Below are 17,826 nucleotides of genomic sequence, written 5' to 3'. Positions count from 1 at the left end.
AGAGAAAAGAATGAAGGGGGAATATGATAGCATCTTCCAGTATTGGAGGGGCTGCCCCAAAGAAGAAGAGGGGAGGGTCAACTTATTCTCCAAAGCAGCAGAAGGCAAGGCAAGAAACAATGGATGGAAACTAATCAAGGAGAGGAGCAACCTGGAATGAAGGAATAGTGAAGGACAAATGAACCAGTGGAACAGCCTGCCACCAGAAGCGGTAGATGCTCTTATGCCTGGAGGTTTTCAAGAAAAGACAGACAACAAGATAAATTTTATAAAATGCTCCATACTAAGTTAGTACATTGGGACTATAGAGCAGTGTTTCTCAACCTTGGCAACTTGAAGATGTCCGGACTCCAACTCCCAGAATTCCCCAGCCAGCATTCGCTGGCTGGGGAATTCTGGGAGTTGAAGTCCGGACATCTTCAAGTTGCCAAGGTTGAGAAACACTGATCTATAGATCTTGCATATTATTGGGCGACTGGAACGGTGTTATGGATACCAAGAAAGAGAAGAAGGGTCTTCGGCAAAATATCCAAATGCGAGCGAAACTACCTAAGTCCTTTTTCAACATGATGGACGATTTTGAATTGAGAGACATCTGGCGAGAAAGGAATGCAGAAGAATACGACTTCACATTATAAACTGGAGTGGAGAAGATGGATTGACTATACTCAAAATAAATATGGGACTAAGAAATTCCAGATAGTTTATGACTGAGGCAACAAGGAATGACATAATCTGTTTAGAGTTGGCCTAGCAAAGAGGAGTTCAAGCTCAAATGAAAGATGATATTAACTTTTTTTAAAGTTTATTTTAGAATGTTTTTGTTAAAGATTTATACCCTGTATTGATTCTGGGAAGTCGGGGGGGGGAAGTTGGGGGGTTGGGGGGGGAGGGTGGGGGGAGGGTAGTAAATATTTGTAAAAGTTTTTTTTTTTTTAATTTTCATTAAAAAAAGAAAAGACAGGGCAGCCACTGAAACGAGAGAGACCTGGGGTGTCAAATTCACAGAGTTTGTGACGTATCGCAACTTTTCCCCTCCCCTAAACTGGGGGTGGGAGTGACAAGCATGTGACACATCCAGCTCGTGGGCCACAGGTTTCACACACACACACACACACACGGTATAGACTCTCCTGCTCGCGGAGGGAGTTGAACTGCAATTGTAAATGTGAGCCGTTGCCAAGCATCCAAATTGTGAGCATGTCACCCCAGGGGTAGTGCAACTGTTGTTTAGTGCGAGCGCAGGGGATACCTGTACTTTCTCCAAGGCCCCTGTAACTTTGAGCAGGCGTTAAAACGATGGTTCCACCACAAAATCACGGAGGACAAAATCGCGCTCAACGAAAGCACGCATTTGACGTCATCACAGCGCGATGAAAACATCGCGCTGTGATCGAAAAATGTAAAAATAAAGCTAAAACCTTACCCTAACCCCCCCAAACCTAACGCTAAACCTAACCCTTAACCTAACCCTAAATCTAACCCTAAACCTAACCGTTAACGTAACGCTAAACCTAACGCTAACCCTTAACCTAACGCTAAACCTAACACTAACGCTCTAAACCTAACCCTAACCCTTAACCTAACCCTAACCCTAACCCTTATCTTTATGTGAATCGGCTTGCTTTAATTTTAATTTTATTTCAATTTTTAATTTTTTTCGTCGCGCTGTGATGACGTCACATGCGCGCTTTCGTCGAGCGCGATTTTGTCCTCCGCGCTTTTGACGGGTCACGTAAAACGATCCGGCGTCAGCCAAGGACGACCTTGATCCTCTCAATTCACACATTTCCTTCGTCAAAAATGACCACCACACGAAAGCCGGACTTTAAATATATATATATATATATGAAAACAAAACCGATTAGACTTTAAAAATGAGAAGACGGGATTTCCCGAGCTCCAGCCGAGGGCTCAGTGCCTGATGGTGCTGTTGATGTAGGATTCCAAAATAAAGATGGTTTCGTCCACTTGATTTTCACTGGCGTCGAGCCTTGAATAAAAGAAGAAAATGCAATCTAAATGAAGGGAGGTCCTAATACCACTCTATAACGCTTTAGTAAGGCCACACCTACAATCTTGCATCCAGTTTTGGTTCCCAGATTCTAAACAAGACCTTGAGACTCTAGAAAGAGTGCAGAGAAGAGCAACCAGGATGATGAGGGGCTAAAACAGGGGTAGTCAACCTTTTTATACCTACCGCCCACTTTCGTATTTCTGTTGGTAGTAAATTTTTCTAACCGCCCACCGGTTCCACACTAATGGTGATTTGTAAAGTAGGGAAGTAGCTTTACTTTATAAAATTTATAAAGCAGAGTTACAGCGAATTCCTATCGCCCACCATGAAACCTGGAACGCCCACTAGTGGGAGGTAGGGACCAGGTTGACTACCACTGGCCTAAAACATCCGATGAACGGTTGCAGGAACTGGGCCTGGCTGGTCTAGGGAAGAGAAGGACCAGGGGAGACAGGAGAGCATCTTCCAATATTTGAGGGGCTGCCACAGAGAGGTGGGGGTCAAGCTATTCTCCAAAGCCCCTGAAGGCCAGAGAAGGAAGAATGGATGGAAACTGACCAAGGAGAGATTCAACCTGGAAATAAGAAGGAATTTTCTGACAAGGAGAACCATCAACCCATGGAACAGAAGTTTCCTTCAGAAGTTGTGGGAGCTTCATCCCTGGAGGCTTTCAAGAAGAGACTGGACTGCCCTCTGTCAGAAATGGTGGAGGGTCTCCTGCTTGGGTGGGTGGGGGTTGGACTAGATGACCTCCAAGGTCCCTTCCAACTCTGTTAATCTGTAATCTGAAAGGTTGCCCCTTTTAATCATTGAACCAGTTGGACTGATCAACTGAGCAACTGCCATGCAGTTTCTGGTGGAAAACAGTTCCACTGGTTAATTGTCCTCACTGTCAGGAAATTCCTCCTTAATTCCGGTTGCTTCTCTCCCTGATTAGTTTCCACCCATTGCTTCTTGTCCTGCCCTCAGGTTGCTTTGGAGAATAAGTTGACCCTTCCTTCTTCTTTCTGGCAGCCCCTCCAATAGAGCCAAGGTGGCGCAGTGGTTAAATGCAGCACTGCAGGCTACTGCTAGATCAGCAGTTCAGCGGTTCAAATCTCACCGGCTCAGGGTTGACTCAGCCTTCCATCCTTCCGAGGTGGGTAAAATGAGGACCCAGATTGTTGGGGGCAATATGCTGACTCTCTGTAAACCGCTTAGAGAGGGCTGAAAGCCCTATGAAGCGGTATATAAGTCTACTGCTATTGCTATTGCTATATAAATTGGAAAACTGCTATCCTGTCCCCACTTAATTCTTCTTTTCTTCTTAGACTAGCCAAATCCTACAATCGTTCTTCGTCTGTTTTTGTCTCCAGGCCTTTAACCGTTTTAATTGCTCTTCTTTTCACATTTTTCCAAAGTCTCAACATCTCAGCATTCCAGGTGTGGACTTAGTAAGGATTTATAAAGCGGTACTAAAACTTTGTGCGATTTTGATTCATGTCGTCTAACGCAGCTGGGCTCGCTTATTCGGTCTTCCTAGCAACCTACGTGGTCGGTGTTTTTCCCCGCAGTGCGGGCCGGATTTGGAGAGTGGAATTCGGTAAACTTTGGCCGGGGGAATCCCAGGCTGGAGACCCCGTGGATGGAGGGGCTTCAGATGCTCCCCACCCACCCACCCCGACCTGGGCCATACTCACTTGTTGACGTTGTGCTTGAGGGTCTCCAGCTGCTGCCGTTCGGGTGCCGTGATCATTTCCTCGATCTCCTGCAGCTGCGCCTGCTCAGCCCCCGTGGCCTGGACCGAGGCGAGGATGGCTTCCACCCGTTGGCTCTTCTCCAGCAGACGCCTGCCACAAGGGAAAGGCCCACGGTCAGAGAGTCTCGCGGCTTCGCTCGAATCACCGACACCGCGAGGCCGACTTCAGCAAATGGCATTTAATGACCCCCGTAATCCCTTGTAGAGTGTGGTCTGGGCAATTGAATAGAGTGGAGTGTTTCCTGGCCAGATGCCTTTCCTGTTGCCGATGTGGAGGTTTTTTTTTTTTTTTTGCAGCAGATATATCTCTCATTGTGCCGAGAGAGAGAAATATCAGCCTCTTACCTAGGATTGAACTCACAGCCTCCTGCTTGTGAGGCGAGAGGTCCACCTCTGGGCCATTGCCCCACCCAGGTGATTACAGCAGATACACCAGAGATACAAAACATTCCATGAGAAATTTTGCTTTTGTGGATCAGATAGATTTGTCATTATAGAAGCGGCTAGTTATATACTAATATGTAAAAGCAAAAAGTTGGAGGCTGGAGTATTTCATCTACTTTGCTAAAAAGAGTCAGAAGTCAATGCCTTTTTTTTCCCTTCCCCCCCCCCCTTGTACCTTACACTTTCTTTTCCCCTCTCTTTCTTTCCCTTAATTCCTTATTTCTATTTTTCTTTGTATTTTATATATAAAACTAGCCGATAACCTGCCGTTGCCTGGTAGTTATTTATAGGGGGGGGAAATGTCCGCACCAAACATAATTTCTAACATTGGATTTTCCCCCTTACAAGAGAGGGAGCCCCCTTGTGGAGTACCGTGAAGCCATTACCATGGCAACTCCACTGCGCTGCACAATAGAAGCCATTTTACGGCAGTACAGTAGAAGCCATTTCAAGACACAACAGCCTGTATCTTAACAAAACACACACCCCGAGGAGTGTTACGGGTGTCTTAGATAGATAGAGATAGATAGAGATAGAGATAGAGATAGAGATAGAGAGAGAGAGAGAGAGAGAGAGAGAGAGAGAGAGAGAGAGAGAGAGAGAGATGATAGATAGATGATAGATAGATATAGATGATAGATAAATAGATAGATAGATAGATAGATATAGATATAGATGATAGATAGATAGATAGATAGATAGATAGATAGATAGATAGATAGATAGATAGATAGATAGATGATAGGTAGGTAGGTAGGTAGGTAGGTAGGTAGGTAGGTAGGTAGGTAGGTAGATAGATAGATAGATAGATAGATAGATAGATAGATAGATAGATAGATAGATAGATAGATAGATAGATGAATAGATGTTGCAATTGTGCTGATAAATAAATAAGCACAATTGTAACACAAATGTAACAAGGCAACATAATAAAAATGGCTTTCTGCCTTGATGGCTCCCAGAGTGAGCCAATAAACAGAAAAGGGAAGCAGTATGCTCCCTCCCATATTTGGGCATACCAGAGGGTGTGACACCATACATACATATATACATACATACATACATACATACATACATACATACATACAGTATATATAAGAATAAAATAAGGAGAAGATGATAAATAAAAAAGATTACTTAAAAAAAACTTAATGAGAGCCCTAACAGTTCTCCCAGACAAAGAATTACAAAGGAGGCTGTGCCAGCTCTCCCCACAACTGTCTCTCTCCCACTTATGGATGGAGGACTCTTATGGCTTCAACCATCATCACACAGACTTGGCTTCAAAGGTCTGAATTGCATCTCTGGCCTCCTGATTTACCTGTTCTCCTTGGTCTCGTGGAGTCGCCGTTCTATCAGGTTGGCCACACACTGAAAGGGAGGGGAAATAGAATGGAAGAACAGAGTTGGAAAGGGACCTTGGAGGTCTTCTAGTCCAACCCCCTGCTTAGGCAGGAAACCCTATACTATTTCAGACAAATGGCTGTCCAACATCTTCTTAAAAGCTTCCAGAGTTGGAGCATTCGCAACTTCTGGAGGCAGGTTGTGATTAATTGTTTTCACTGTCAGGAAATTCCTCCTTAGTCCTAGGTTGCTTCTCTCCTTGATTAGTTAGCAATAGCAATAGCAGTTAGACTTATATACCGCTTCATAGGGCTTTCAGCCCTCTCTAAGCGGTTTACAAAGCCAGCCTATCACCCCCAACAATCTGGGTCAATCTTAATCCCCCCACAATCCGGGTCCTCCTTTTACCCACCTCGGAAGGATGGAAGGCTGAGTCAACCCTGAGCCGGTGAGATTTGAACCGCTGAACTGCAGATAGCAGTCAGCTGAAGTGGCCTGCAGTACTGCACTCTACCCTCTGCGCCACCTCGGCTCTAGTTTCCACCAGAGGAAGTTACTGTGTCAGTACAGGCCCATAAAAGCTCTGTACCCAACAGGAGGCCAACCGCAATTGAGCCCAAAATCCATATTGCTGACTTGAGATATTTGTTAAGTGAGTTTTGCCTCATTTTACAAGCTTTACTCGACACAGCTTTAAAACGAATCCTTGCAGTCGTTAATTTAGTTAAACCCGGTTGTTAAGTGAATCGGGCTTCCCCATGGACGCTGCTTGTCCGAAGGTGGCCAAAGGGGATCACGTGACTCCAGGACACTGCAATGGTCATAAATATGAATCAGTTGCCAAGCATCTGAATCAGTGTTTCTCAACCTTGGCAACTTGAAGATGTCCGGACTTCAACTCCCAGAATTCCCCAGCCAGCGAATGCTGGCTGGGGAATTCTGGGAGTTGAAGTCCGGACATCTTCAAGTTGACAAGGTTGAGAAACACTGATCTGAATGCTTGCCGTGAGTGCCGCCTGTCTTAAGAGAAGCTTAAAAAAAAGGGAAAGCGGTATGCCAACCTTGTAGCAACGCTGGAGCAGCAGACGAGCAGACGAGAGAGTATTAACGGTGTACAAGTAGAAAGTCCGGGAAGGGGCGTGATCTGGAGTTTTGGGGATTTCCTGGTTTGGGGAGGAAAGCAAAGCCAGATAAAGAGATTAAATTTGCTAGCATTGATACATCACTGCAGGTAGTCCTCGACGTCCAACAGTTCATTTAGTGACTGTTCAAAGTTACAACGGCACTGTCAGGTTTCCTAAAAATGCCCTAATTGATTTGTGAGCATCAAGCCAAGTTTCAATAGAAAACCCGTCATTTATTAGGAGCACCGTAGGCAAGATCTTTTCGACAGTCAAGTCTAAGCTTTGTTGAGTTATAGCTGAGCTTTACCCGTTCCTCCCCTCAGTCTGTGTCATAAATCACATTCCCCCATGAGGTGCACCCCTCCCAAGCCTGCTGCAGTAATCTGATATCCGACTTCAGCCGACAGTATGCGTGGAATGCGCTCCCCCCCCCTTCTGTCACTATGACAACTTTAGGAGTTGACAGGCGGTGAAAAAAGGGACAGGACCGTATCTCACATTTACACCAAGCCATAGTGATGCAGTGGTTGGGATGCAGCATTGAAAGCTGGCTCTGCCCACAGTCTGGAGTTCAATCTTGACGGGATTAAGATTGACCCAGATTGTTGGGGGTGATAGGCTGGTTTTGTAAGCCGCTTCGAGAGGGCTGTAAAGCATTGTGAAGTAGTATATACCATATTTTTTGGAGTATAAGGCACATTTCCCCCCCCCCAAAAAGGGTGAAAATTTGGGTGTGTCTTATACACTGAATGTAACCCCGCCCACCTGTCAGCCCCCACCCTGCCTCCCACCAATTTGCCTCCTTACAACAAACAGCCTGTTTCAGTTTCATCTTCAGCACAGTCTGATTAGCACAAGTAGCTGATTGTGGTTGGATCAGCCTCCCAATGATCAGCTGTTTCAGGCTGCAGGGATTGCCATTGCCTATTGCCACCTCTGCACATCCCATTTTCGGCCTCTGCATCCCATTTTCGGCCTCTCCGCGCCCCATTTTCCACCCATTCTGATCCCCGCCACCTGGAACAGGCAGAAAACGGGATGCGGAGGCCGAACATGGGGCATGCAGAGGTGGCAATAGGCTATGGTAATCCCTGCAGCCTGAAACAGCTGATCGTTGGGAGGCCCAACAATCAGCTGCTTGTGCTAATCAGGCTGTGCTGAAACGGGCTGTTTGCTGCAAGGAGGCAAATTGCTTGGAGGCAGATTTTTTTTTCTTGTTTTCCTCCCCAAAAGCTAGATGTGTCTTATACTTCGGAGTGTCTTATACTCTGAAAATATGGTGAGTCTAAGTGCTATTGCTGTCTTGCCTCCTAAAAGTTGCCCCAATAAAAGCAGCATCAATTTGACTCCCACATACAACTTCTAGATGGGAATCCATGGCAGAGTCCATGCTCTCTCTTTCATGACAAGGGGCACTGACCTTCACTCAAGAACCCCCTGGCCAACCTGCAGCCTGAGAAGGTTTGCAAGGAATCTCACTCCCGTCACTGGCTCGGCAGGCCACCTCAATTTCCAGGTGAACCCTCTCGCCACTTGGCGTTTGTGCTGGGCGATATGGGGAGAGCCTATACCTGCAGAGCGACGATATTGGCCGACAACATTTTGTACATCATTTCTTTGGCTTCTTTAGCCGGGATCATGGCAAAGTCCTCGATCTGCTTCTGTTCCAGGTGCCTCTTTCTTAATAAGAGGCGGAAGATGCGGGCACAGCGGGACCCAAATCTGTATCCAGAAGGGAAGTGAAGAGGAGCCAGGGCAGTGAAAAAGTAATGAACTCATTTTCTCCTACACTGGAAACTTTCATAAGCTGGAGGACAAGTATCGTGTTCTCTCTCTCTTTCTCTCTCTCTCTTTCTTTTTCCTCTCTCTCTCTTTCCTCTTTTCCTCTCTTCCTCTTTCTTTTTCCTCTTTCTCCTCGTTCTCTTTTCTCTCTCTCTTTCTTTTTCCTATCTCTTTTTCTTTCATCTTCCTTTCTTTTTCCTCTTTCTCTATTTTTCCCCTCTTTCTCTTTTCCTCTTTCTCTCTCCCTCCCTCTCTTTTTCTCTTTTCCTCCCTTTCTCTCTATTTCCTTTTCCTCTCTCTTTCTTTCTTTTTCCTTTCTCTCTCTTTTCTTCCTTTTATTTCTTCTCTCTCTCTCTCTCTCTCTCTCACACACACACACACACACACACACACACACACACACCTTTCTCTTCAAACCATTTATTGCCAGTCACATCCACCCAACCCACTAGAGTGGGGAGGCGAGGAATGCTGTGGCTCCTGTCCCCTAAGGAAATATATCTGGTGGGACCCAAAAGAAGACCTTGTCTTACCTTTCTTGCACAATGGATTCCAGGGTTGCGGTGGCTAGAGAGGCGAGGCCCTTATGAAGATCTGTTTGGAAGAATGTTAAGGAAAAAGACGCCGCAAGAATGACGCTCACCCTCCGCATTGGCTGAAGTTTAAAAGAGCCAGGAGAACCTCAAAAATATCTGCTCCATTGTTGAGTAATAGCTGTTCTGACCTAGGCTTCCCAAGAGCACAAAGCTGACCCCTCACCCCCTATAAAACCTCTTTTATTTAGGTTAAAGGGAATGCCTTTCCAGCAAAGTCCCGGCCAACAGTCTTTCATGAGATTCCAGAACTACAGGCCTTGATCAGGCTTGGAGAGCTGCCAGGCCGATATCTTCCAAACTCCACGCTGTAGCAGCAATTCCTTGGCAAGAAGTCAGGAGCAGATCTTCACCTGAATGAATTGAACTAATTGTGTCCTGCAAACTCCCCCTTCGTTCCTCTTTATTCTCTATGGGAGGGGCCATTCACCATCCACCTGTGCCTTCACTCATGAGTCGGCCCTTGTTCCTTAGCTGTTCCCTTCGTCTGACAGCTCTGCGCATGTGCACACTGGGAACAGGCTCCAACTGTTCTTCTGCCCCACTGATCTCCGACTCTGAAGGCAGCTGATAACTGTCAGACGGCTCTGGCCCCCACTTTGCCTCCGACACAGAGCCCTTATCCAAGCCTTCCCCAGACTCCAGGACTGGTCCATGTTCCTCCCCAACCTCCTCGCTGTCCCAATCTTTCTTTGCTAGGTGACTGAGTGGGACGGTTGACCCTGGCCGTCTGACATTATTACCCCCATGACTCCCTCCGGAGTCTGAGACTGGCCCTCGTGGCACAGAATGGCTGCCAAAGGATACTGATCACATACATCCCTCCACCGCTATCGCCCGATTTCCCAACGAACTCCAGCTGCGGAGAGAATAAAAGACTTGGAGATAAAAGGTTTGAATGAAGGGAGATCCAAAAGATGCAGTGTTCCTGATGCATTTTTTCAAAAGGCTAATAAGCCTTTAGAAAATTTAATTTTCTTACCGGGTCATCTGCTAATAAGGTTAGGTACTGATCAAGAATCTGCTTGGAGACGTTGTAACCAGTCGGAAGTAATCGGAATATCTAAAAAAAGAAAAGAAAAGATGGAGCTGTCAGATCCGTGAATCTGCCGTTCTTCAGGGGAAGGGGGCACCCTTGATTACATTTAAAATTTATTCTTTTCTCCCCCATGTATCCTGTAGTCCAGTGATGGCTAACTTTTTTGTCTTCATGTGCCGAAAGCGTGCATGCCTGCCCCTACGCCCACAATACAATGAATGCACAACCCCCCCACACACACAGACACTGTGCGCTCCTCCCCCTGTGCATGAGCTGATCCTTACCTCCTCGGGCCGTACAATCAAACCCCCTCGACTTGAAGTTTAAACGGCAGCTCACCTCATTGGAAGAGAGCGGCTGAGTGTAGGGGGCATTTGAAGAGGTTGTGACTTCACTCATTCGCAACATTGTCCGGACAATTTCGCTACTGGTCTGTGGAGGCAGAAAAGTTAGGAGGTGTAATAGAGGCTATTCCCTTGTCAATCAATCAGAATAGAGATGGAAGGGACTTTGAAGGTGTCAGCCTCTGCTTTGCTGCTGCTTCGGCTGCCATTGTAACGGGGAGGGGGGGGGCATGGTAATTGGGAGGGGAATCATGATGTGCTGGAGGAAGATTCTAGATGCTGACCTGACCATCTTACTGCGCATGTGGAGGAAGGGAGTTTCCCGCCAAGGTTAACTGTCCGGCATTCCATCCTGGTGATGTCTTTTGAAGTTATCTCCCACCTGACGGTTGGGTGCATTATAATTGGACTATGGACTGGGGTGCGAAGGGGAGGGGATTAAATTATATATGATATTCTTCGCTTTCGCGCCTAATTAACCAGATTCAGCTTAGCTTTGCTACTGTTCATTTATAATTAGTAAAAGTACACTTGATTTCAAACAAATGGAGTTGAGTGGTTTCTTTCCTGATTATTAAATGAAGTCGCATCCGACAGGTCTTCTAGTCCAATCCCCTATATCAGGGGTCAGCAATCTGCGGCTCTGGAGCCGCGTGTGGCTCTTTCATCTCTCTGTTGCAGCTTCCTGTCGCCGGTTGGCTGCATAATTGATAAGGCTGTCCGTTAGGACAGGAAGAGGAAAAAGGATGCTGCGCTAGGAGGAGACTCTAAGGTGGGGGAACCGGACTTCCAGTCAGCAAAGGAAAAAAGATGCCACACAAGGAGGAGACTCTAAGGTGGGGGAACCGGACTTCCAGTCAGCAAAGGAAAAAAGATGCCACACAAGGAGGAGACTCTAAGGTGGGGGAACCGGACTTCCAGTCAGCAAAGGAAAAAAAAGATGCCGCACTAGGAGGAGACTCTAAGGTGGGGGAACCAATCCCCTATATCAGGAGTCAGCAATCTGCGGCTCTGGCTTCCTGTCGCTGGTCGGCTGCATAATTGATAAGGCTGCCCGTTAGGACAGGAAGAGGAAAAAGGATGCTGCGCTAGAAGACTCTATGGTGGGGGAACCAAACTTCCGGTCGGCTCCAGAATTGAATGGGGGGGCTTCCATTTAGGACCTTTGGGGCTCTTTTGAGTGTTTAAGACTGCTGACCCCTGGCCTAAACCATTTAGACAGGTGGCTGTCCAGTCTCTTCTTAAAAGCCTCCAAGGATGAAGCACCCACAACTTCTGGTGGCAGAACCAGAACTGAGAATTTATAAAGCGGCACAAATATTCGCGAGATTTTGATTCTAGGCCTCTGGTTTGAGTTTGGATTGTGGAGTACTGAGAAGCCATTACCATGGCAACTCCACTGTGCTGTACAGTAGAAGCCATTTTAAATCAGTACAGTAGAAGCCATTTTAAGGCACAACAGGCTGTATCTTAACAGAACACACACACCCCCGGAGGGGCATTAGGGGTGTCGTACACCCCCACCCCAGTATTTTTCTCCAGGCATTAAGTAATCTGTGTAACAAATTTGGTTGAAATTGCTCCAGGCGTTCCAGAGTTATGCTGGGAACACACACACAGACAAACACAGACAGTGCGAGAGAGAGCGCCATTTTTATATATATAGAAGTAGTAATGAATAATTTGAGGAAGATGCTACTCACCTGGTCCATCCTGTTGGCCACAGCGCTGACGATTGCTTGATCCCGGAAGTGCTGATGGAACCGGTCGATGTTGACTTGCCAGAAGATCCCACTGTCTGCAGAAGTCTGAAGTGGGTCAAGTGGAGATTAAAAATCAGAGTCTCTTAGGTACGGTATCAGCAAGCCTAATCCAATCATCGCCCCAGTCCAAACCCTTTGATCATCATCATTTAACGATCCCATAATCCCCTGTGGGGTTGAGTCAGGGCTACTGAATGGAGTTGGCACAGCGTTTAATGGCCAGATGCCCTTCCTGTCACCAATGCGGAGTTTTGTTCAGCAGATAAGAGTCTTCTAAGATCCAACTCACATCGGCCACCGTACCACTCTAGTCCAGCCCCTTTGATGCAAACTCTCAATTTGCCAATTTGCACATACAGGTAATCCTCGAGTTACGACCACAATTGACCCCCAACATTGATGCTGATAATTGAGACGTTTGTTAAGTGAGTTGTGCCCCATTTCACGCCTTTCTTGCCATAGTTTAGAATATAGAATAACAGAGTTGGAAGAGACCTTGAAGGTCTTCTAGTCCAAACCCCTGCTTAGGCAGGAAACCCTGCACCACTTCAGTTGTTAAGTGAACCCCAAAGGTCGGGGACCACTGCTTTATAGGATGGTTCCCTCTGCCATCTGCCACTGGAATCGATCCATCGCTTATTCTGGCATCTGCATTCTACCACCCAGTTTTCCTCCCATCTTAAGTTGTCCTGGAAGCAGTGGCCACGCTTCTACCTCTTCGCTTCCTGCGTCTTGTTTGAATCGCTTTCCCCCTCTTTCATCCTCCTCCTTGCCGTTGTCTGAATGCTTCCGCTTTCCCTTCCCTGTTGACCGAAAGAGAAAGTGTATTTCTTGCAGCACGAAATGCGTCTCTTCCTTCCCTCCCCCAGGAATACTGTAGGCTTTGAACTGCATCTGTTATTCTCGGGTGAAAGTCCTACAAGCGGAATCCTTGGTTGCAAAGATAAAGTCCTATCTTTATTGTGGGGAAAAAACAGGAACTGCGGACTGGATCAATGATGTCAGCCCAGTCGTATAATGATATTTACAGGATTCTTTGTGTGAGAGGCAGAGTGGTACATATAAGATTAACAGAGCTTAGATGATAAATTTCGCTGTATAAGGCAGGAAAGACAAAATTCAATGGAACAGAACACAAACCAGTGGAACAGCTTGCCTTCAGAAATTGTGGGTGCTCCATCACAGGAGGTTTTTTTAAGAAGAGACTGGATAAGCATTTGTCTGAAATGGTATAGGGTCTCCTGCCTGAGCACGGGGCTGGTCTAGAAGACTTCCAAAGTTCCTTCCATATTCTATTCTATTCTATTTTATTCTCTATTCTATTTTCTTTTCTCTTCTCTTCCCTTCTATTTTCTATTCTATATTCTATATTATTCTATTCTATTCCTTATTCTGTTCCTTATTCTATTCTATTCCTATTCTATTCTGCATTCTATTCTATTCTGCATTCTATTCTATTCTATTCCTTATTCTGTTCCTTATTCTATTCTATTCCTTATTCTATTCTATTCCTTATTTTGTTCCTTATTCTATTCTATTCTTTATTCTGTTCCTTATTCTATTTTATTCCTATTCTATTCTGCATTCTATTCTATTCCATATTCTGTTCCTTATTCTGTTCCTTATTCTATTCTATTCTGCATTCTATTCTATTCCATATTCTGTTCCTTATTCTATTCCTTATTCTATTCTATTCTGCATTCTATTCTATTCCATATTCTGTTCCTTATTCTATTCTATCCAATTCTATTCCTTATTCTGTTCCTTATTCTATTCTATATTCTATTCTATTCTGCATTCTGTTCCTTATTGTATTCTATTCCTATTCTATTCTGCATTCTATTCTGCATTCTATTCTATTCCTTATTCCATTCTATTCCTATTCTATTCTATTCCTATTCTATTCTGCATTCTATTCTATTTCTTATTCTGTTCCTTATTCTATTCTATTCTATTCCATTCCATTCCAATTTCATCTCCCGTTGTTTCTAAAATATTTCTAGAGGCTCTCAATGCCAACTGTACCTCGCTGGTTTAATTCCATCATTGCATGCTACCTACACAACTCAGCTCCTCACCTATCAGGTTCAGCTTTGGAACAGCATACATCTCCTTCTCATTAAAGGCCAACGTCGGCGTGGGAGACGGCTGTGTTTCGGTAGACTCGGAACCTTCGGGCAGCGAAGGGCATCTCTGAACAAAATGCGTATCTGCCAGGCACGTAAAGGTGGCAGAGACTTCGCTGTAATCCATTGTTTTCCCATCTGTGAATAAAGACACAAGGAGCCTTTTCATGGGGGGCTTTGCAAGCAGCGCTTTCCCTACAGAGAAACCCACCAGATGTTCTGACCGAGGCTTCCCAAGATCATGCAGACAAAATCTTTTATTAATTGACTGTGAATTCTGCTCCTTCACCTCCAGCAAAGTCTTTTAAGGGAGGATTTACAGTCACAGACCTTATCTGGCTTGGAGAGCTGCCAGGCCGAGATCTGCAAAACTTGGCCAGGAGCCTCGGAGGGTCATGAACCAATTAAGTGAACTAATGGTCTCCTGCAAACTCCACTCCCGTTTTGCTCCTCTTTTATTTCCTCTGGGAGGGGCCATTCATTGCCCACCTGTGGCCTTATTCCTAAGTCAACCCCTGTTCTTTCGCTGTTCCCTTCGTCTGGCCACTCTGGGAACAGGCTCCAGCTGTTCTTCCGCCTCACTGATGTCTGACTCCAAAGGCAGCTGATAACTGTCATATAACTTTGGCCCCCTCTCTGCCTCCGACACAGAGTCCTCATCAGAGTCTTCCCCAGGACCAGGTTCCTCCCCAACCTCCTCACGGTCCGAATCTGCTGCCATCTCCGTTGGTGGGGCCACAACGCCAGATCCACTCACCTTCCATCGTCTCAGTCAATCGGTCGGCCACCTTCTTCACTAGGGCACTCATGGTCATTCTGCCATTGAGCAGCAACTCCTCCACAATCAGTTCCCCTGTGTCGCTATAGAGAGTTTTAGCCGTGTAGATGTAACGGGGGTAGCGAAGGATCCGCACCATTCGGCTGCACTGGGCTTCATACTCTACCAGGCCTCGCTTCTGCGGCTGGAATGTCACCAGGTTGTGTTGGATGAGCACACAAAGCCCTTTCCGGACCTGCAACAAGGGAGAGGAAAGGAAACTTGGTGTGTACTTTTCTACAGAGTGCAGGACACATCCGTGGCAACCACACCAAGATTTCAAAGCTGCCTTTCCTCTCAAAACGGAGGGGAGTAAGCAATGGAGTACCACAAGGTTCCATCTTAGGCCCAGGACTCTTCAATATCGTCATATATGGCTTAGATGAGGGAACAGAAGGGGAACTTACCCAATTTGCAGATAACACTAAGCTGGCAGGAGTAGCCAACACCCTAGAACAGTGTTTCCCCAACCTTGGCAACTTGAAGATGTCTGGACTTCAACTCCCAGAATTCCCCAGCCAGCATTCGCTGGCTGGGGAATTCTGGGAGTTGGAGTCCAGACATCTTCAAGTTGCCAAGGTTGAGAAACACTGCCCTAGAAGATAGGCTCAAGATCCAGATGGATCCTGACAGACTTTTGAACCCTGGGCCCTAGCTAACAAAACGAAATTCAGTGTAGAGAAAAGCAAAGTCTTAGGCAAGAAAAACTGAAAGGACACATATAGAGACCGGGTGAAACCAGGCTTAATAGCAGTGACTGAGAGAGGGATCTTGGAGTCTTAGTGGACAACCAGCTAAATAGGAGCCAGCAGCCAAAAAAGCCAATGCAATCCTAAACTGCATTAACAGAGGGATACAATCAAGATCACATGTAGATCACTAGTATCACTCTATAAAGCCCTAGTAAGGCCACACCTAGAGTACCGCATCCGGTTTTGGTCACCACGCTATAAAATGGATGTGGAAACTCTGGAAAAAGTGCAGAGAAGAGCAACCAGGATGATGAGGGGACTGGAGACTAAAACATACGATGAATAATTGCAGGAACTAGGCCTGTCCTAGGGAAGAGAAGGACCAGGGGAGACAGGAGAGCATCTTCCAATATTTGAGGGGCTGCCACAAAGAGGAGGGGGTCAAGCTATTCTCCAAAGCAAATAATTCAAACAGTCTAGAGGAATGCCAGGAATGCAGGCCACAACTCACAACACTATAGGAATTCAGCATTTGTTCCCGATAAACGCCCCTCCCAACTGTGAAGGGAATCAGGGCCCTTTCCTTCCTCGTAAGCTCTCTGTGAAGTTCCCAAGAGATGACCTAATTAATTTATGAGCCTCGAGACAAAGGTGAAAAAAAAAATTAGGATCAACATCTTGGCATGATCTTCTGTACAAACTAGAAATATGAGATCTGACTCTGGCTGAAGGTATGCATGGAATCCTCCTTCGAATGCCAACCTGATAACAATGGCAACGCTTTACAAGTTGACAGCACGCGACCCCCGTTGCTCTCTTCTGCGTTTGGATGAGGAGGGGGTGGGCCTGGGTCTTTACGTCAACTCCCTCCCCCTTCTTCTATCTCTTCCCTGCTTGGACAATCCTGACTTTGCCCTTCCCCAGTTTCCTCCACAGCCAATGGAGCCACTCTCCTGCTCTCTGTCAGCTGTTCGTCTTCCATGTCACGCTCCCTGGTGGGGTGGGGTGGGGGGCAGGACAATTCCACTCAGGATTGCTGAGTGTGAGTGGGACCATGGGTATTTAATCAGTTGAATTTAGGCTAGCCTATTATGCAAAAATAAAAAATAATAATCAATCTACCTGGTCAAGTGACATGCCTGTGTTTTGGGAAATCATCCATAACGTCTGTCCGCCCATACGGATGAGCTGCATTCCAACCTTTTCCACAATTTCTCCAAAATGTTCACAGAGCAGGAGAGAGCAAAGCTTGATTTCAGCCTGGGTCATCTTGCTGGACAACGATATCGGTGTGTATAATTGACGGCAATAAAATGTACGAGCCACTCCGAATCGGTAAACAACTCCAGCGAGGAGGCGCAAAATGAGACTTCAGTGGAAGTCACTGCCTCTGGACCTGAAAAGAGAAAAGCTTTACACATTCAGAGTCTAATAATTGGATCTCAGTGATAGGAGAACAGTATAACAGAGCTGGAAGGGACCTTGGAGGTCTTCTAGTCCAACCCCGTTTAGGCAGGAAACCCTACACCACTTCAGACAAATGGTTATCCAATCTCTTCTTAAAAACATCCAGAGTTGGAGCATTCACAACTTCTGGAGGCAAGTTGTTCCACTGATTGATTGTTCTCGCTGTCAGGAAATTTCTCCCTAGTTGCTTCTCTCCTTAATTAGTTTCCACCAGAGGAAGTTACTGTTTCAGTACAGACCCATAAAAGCTCTGTACACGACAGGGAGTCCTCAAGTTACAACCACAATTGAGCCCAAAATTCATACTGCTGAGTGAGATATTTGTTACGTGAGTTTTGCCTCATTTTACAAACTTTTCTCGTCCCGGTTGTTAAATGAATCATTGCAGTTGTTAATTTAGTTAAATACGGTTGTTAAGTGAATCGGGCTTCCCCTTGGGACTCTGCTTGTCGGAAAGGTGGCCAAAGGGGACCACGTGACTCCAGGACATAAATATGAATCAGTTGCCAAGCATCTGAATTTTGATTGTGGGATCA

The 17,826-nt window shown here is 46.0% G+C and overlaps 1 protein-coding gene across 1 annotated transcript; it reads right to left on the bottom strand.

The window, feature by feature from the left end:
- Positions 1 to 1,822: 1,822 nt before the first annotated feature.
- POLR3C (RNA polymerase III subunit C) lies at positions 1,823 to 17,371 on the bottom strand. The gene is made up of 14 exons (XM_087705357.1): positions 16,946 to 17,371; positions 15,072 to 15,327; positions 14,267 to 14,452; positions 12,903 to 12,991; positions 12,129 to 12,233; positions 10,421 to 10,513; positions 10,025 to 10,105; positions 9,850 to 9,901; positions 8,983 to 9,043; positions 8,239 to 8,389; positions 6,605 to 6,706; positions 5,521 to 5,570; positions 3,697 to 3,846; positions 1,823 to 1,993 (listed from the first exon to the last, which is right to left on the bottom strand). The coding sequence occupies exons 1-14, from the start codon at positions 17,090 to 17,092 to the stop codon at positions 1,915 to 1,917; spliced, it is 1,602 nt and encodes a 533-aa protein (XP_087561483.1). The 5' UTR covers positions 17,093 to 17,371; the 3' UTR covers positions 1,823 to 1,914.
- Between the last annotated feature and the right edge of the window lie 455 nt (positions 17,372 to 17,826).

The sequence above is a fragment of the Thamnophis sirtalis genome, unplaced genomic scaffold, assembly GCF_051295495.1.
Source record: "Thamnophis sirtalis isolate CommonGarterSnake01/CBP01778 unplaced genomic scaffold, rThaSir2_p1.2 scaffold_2, whole genome shotgun sequence".
NCBI classification, from domain to species: Eukaryota; Metazoa; Chordata; class Lepidosauria; order Squamata; family Natricidae; genus Thamnophis; species Thamnophis sirtalis.
The sequence above is the reverse complement of the archived record's forward strand: the minus strand, read 5'-3'. Positions and strand labels throughout refer to the sequence as shown.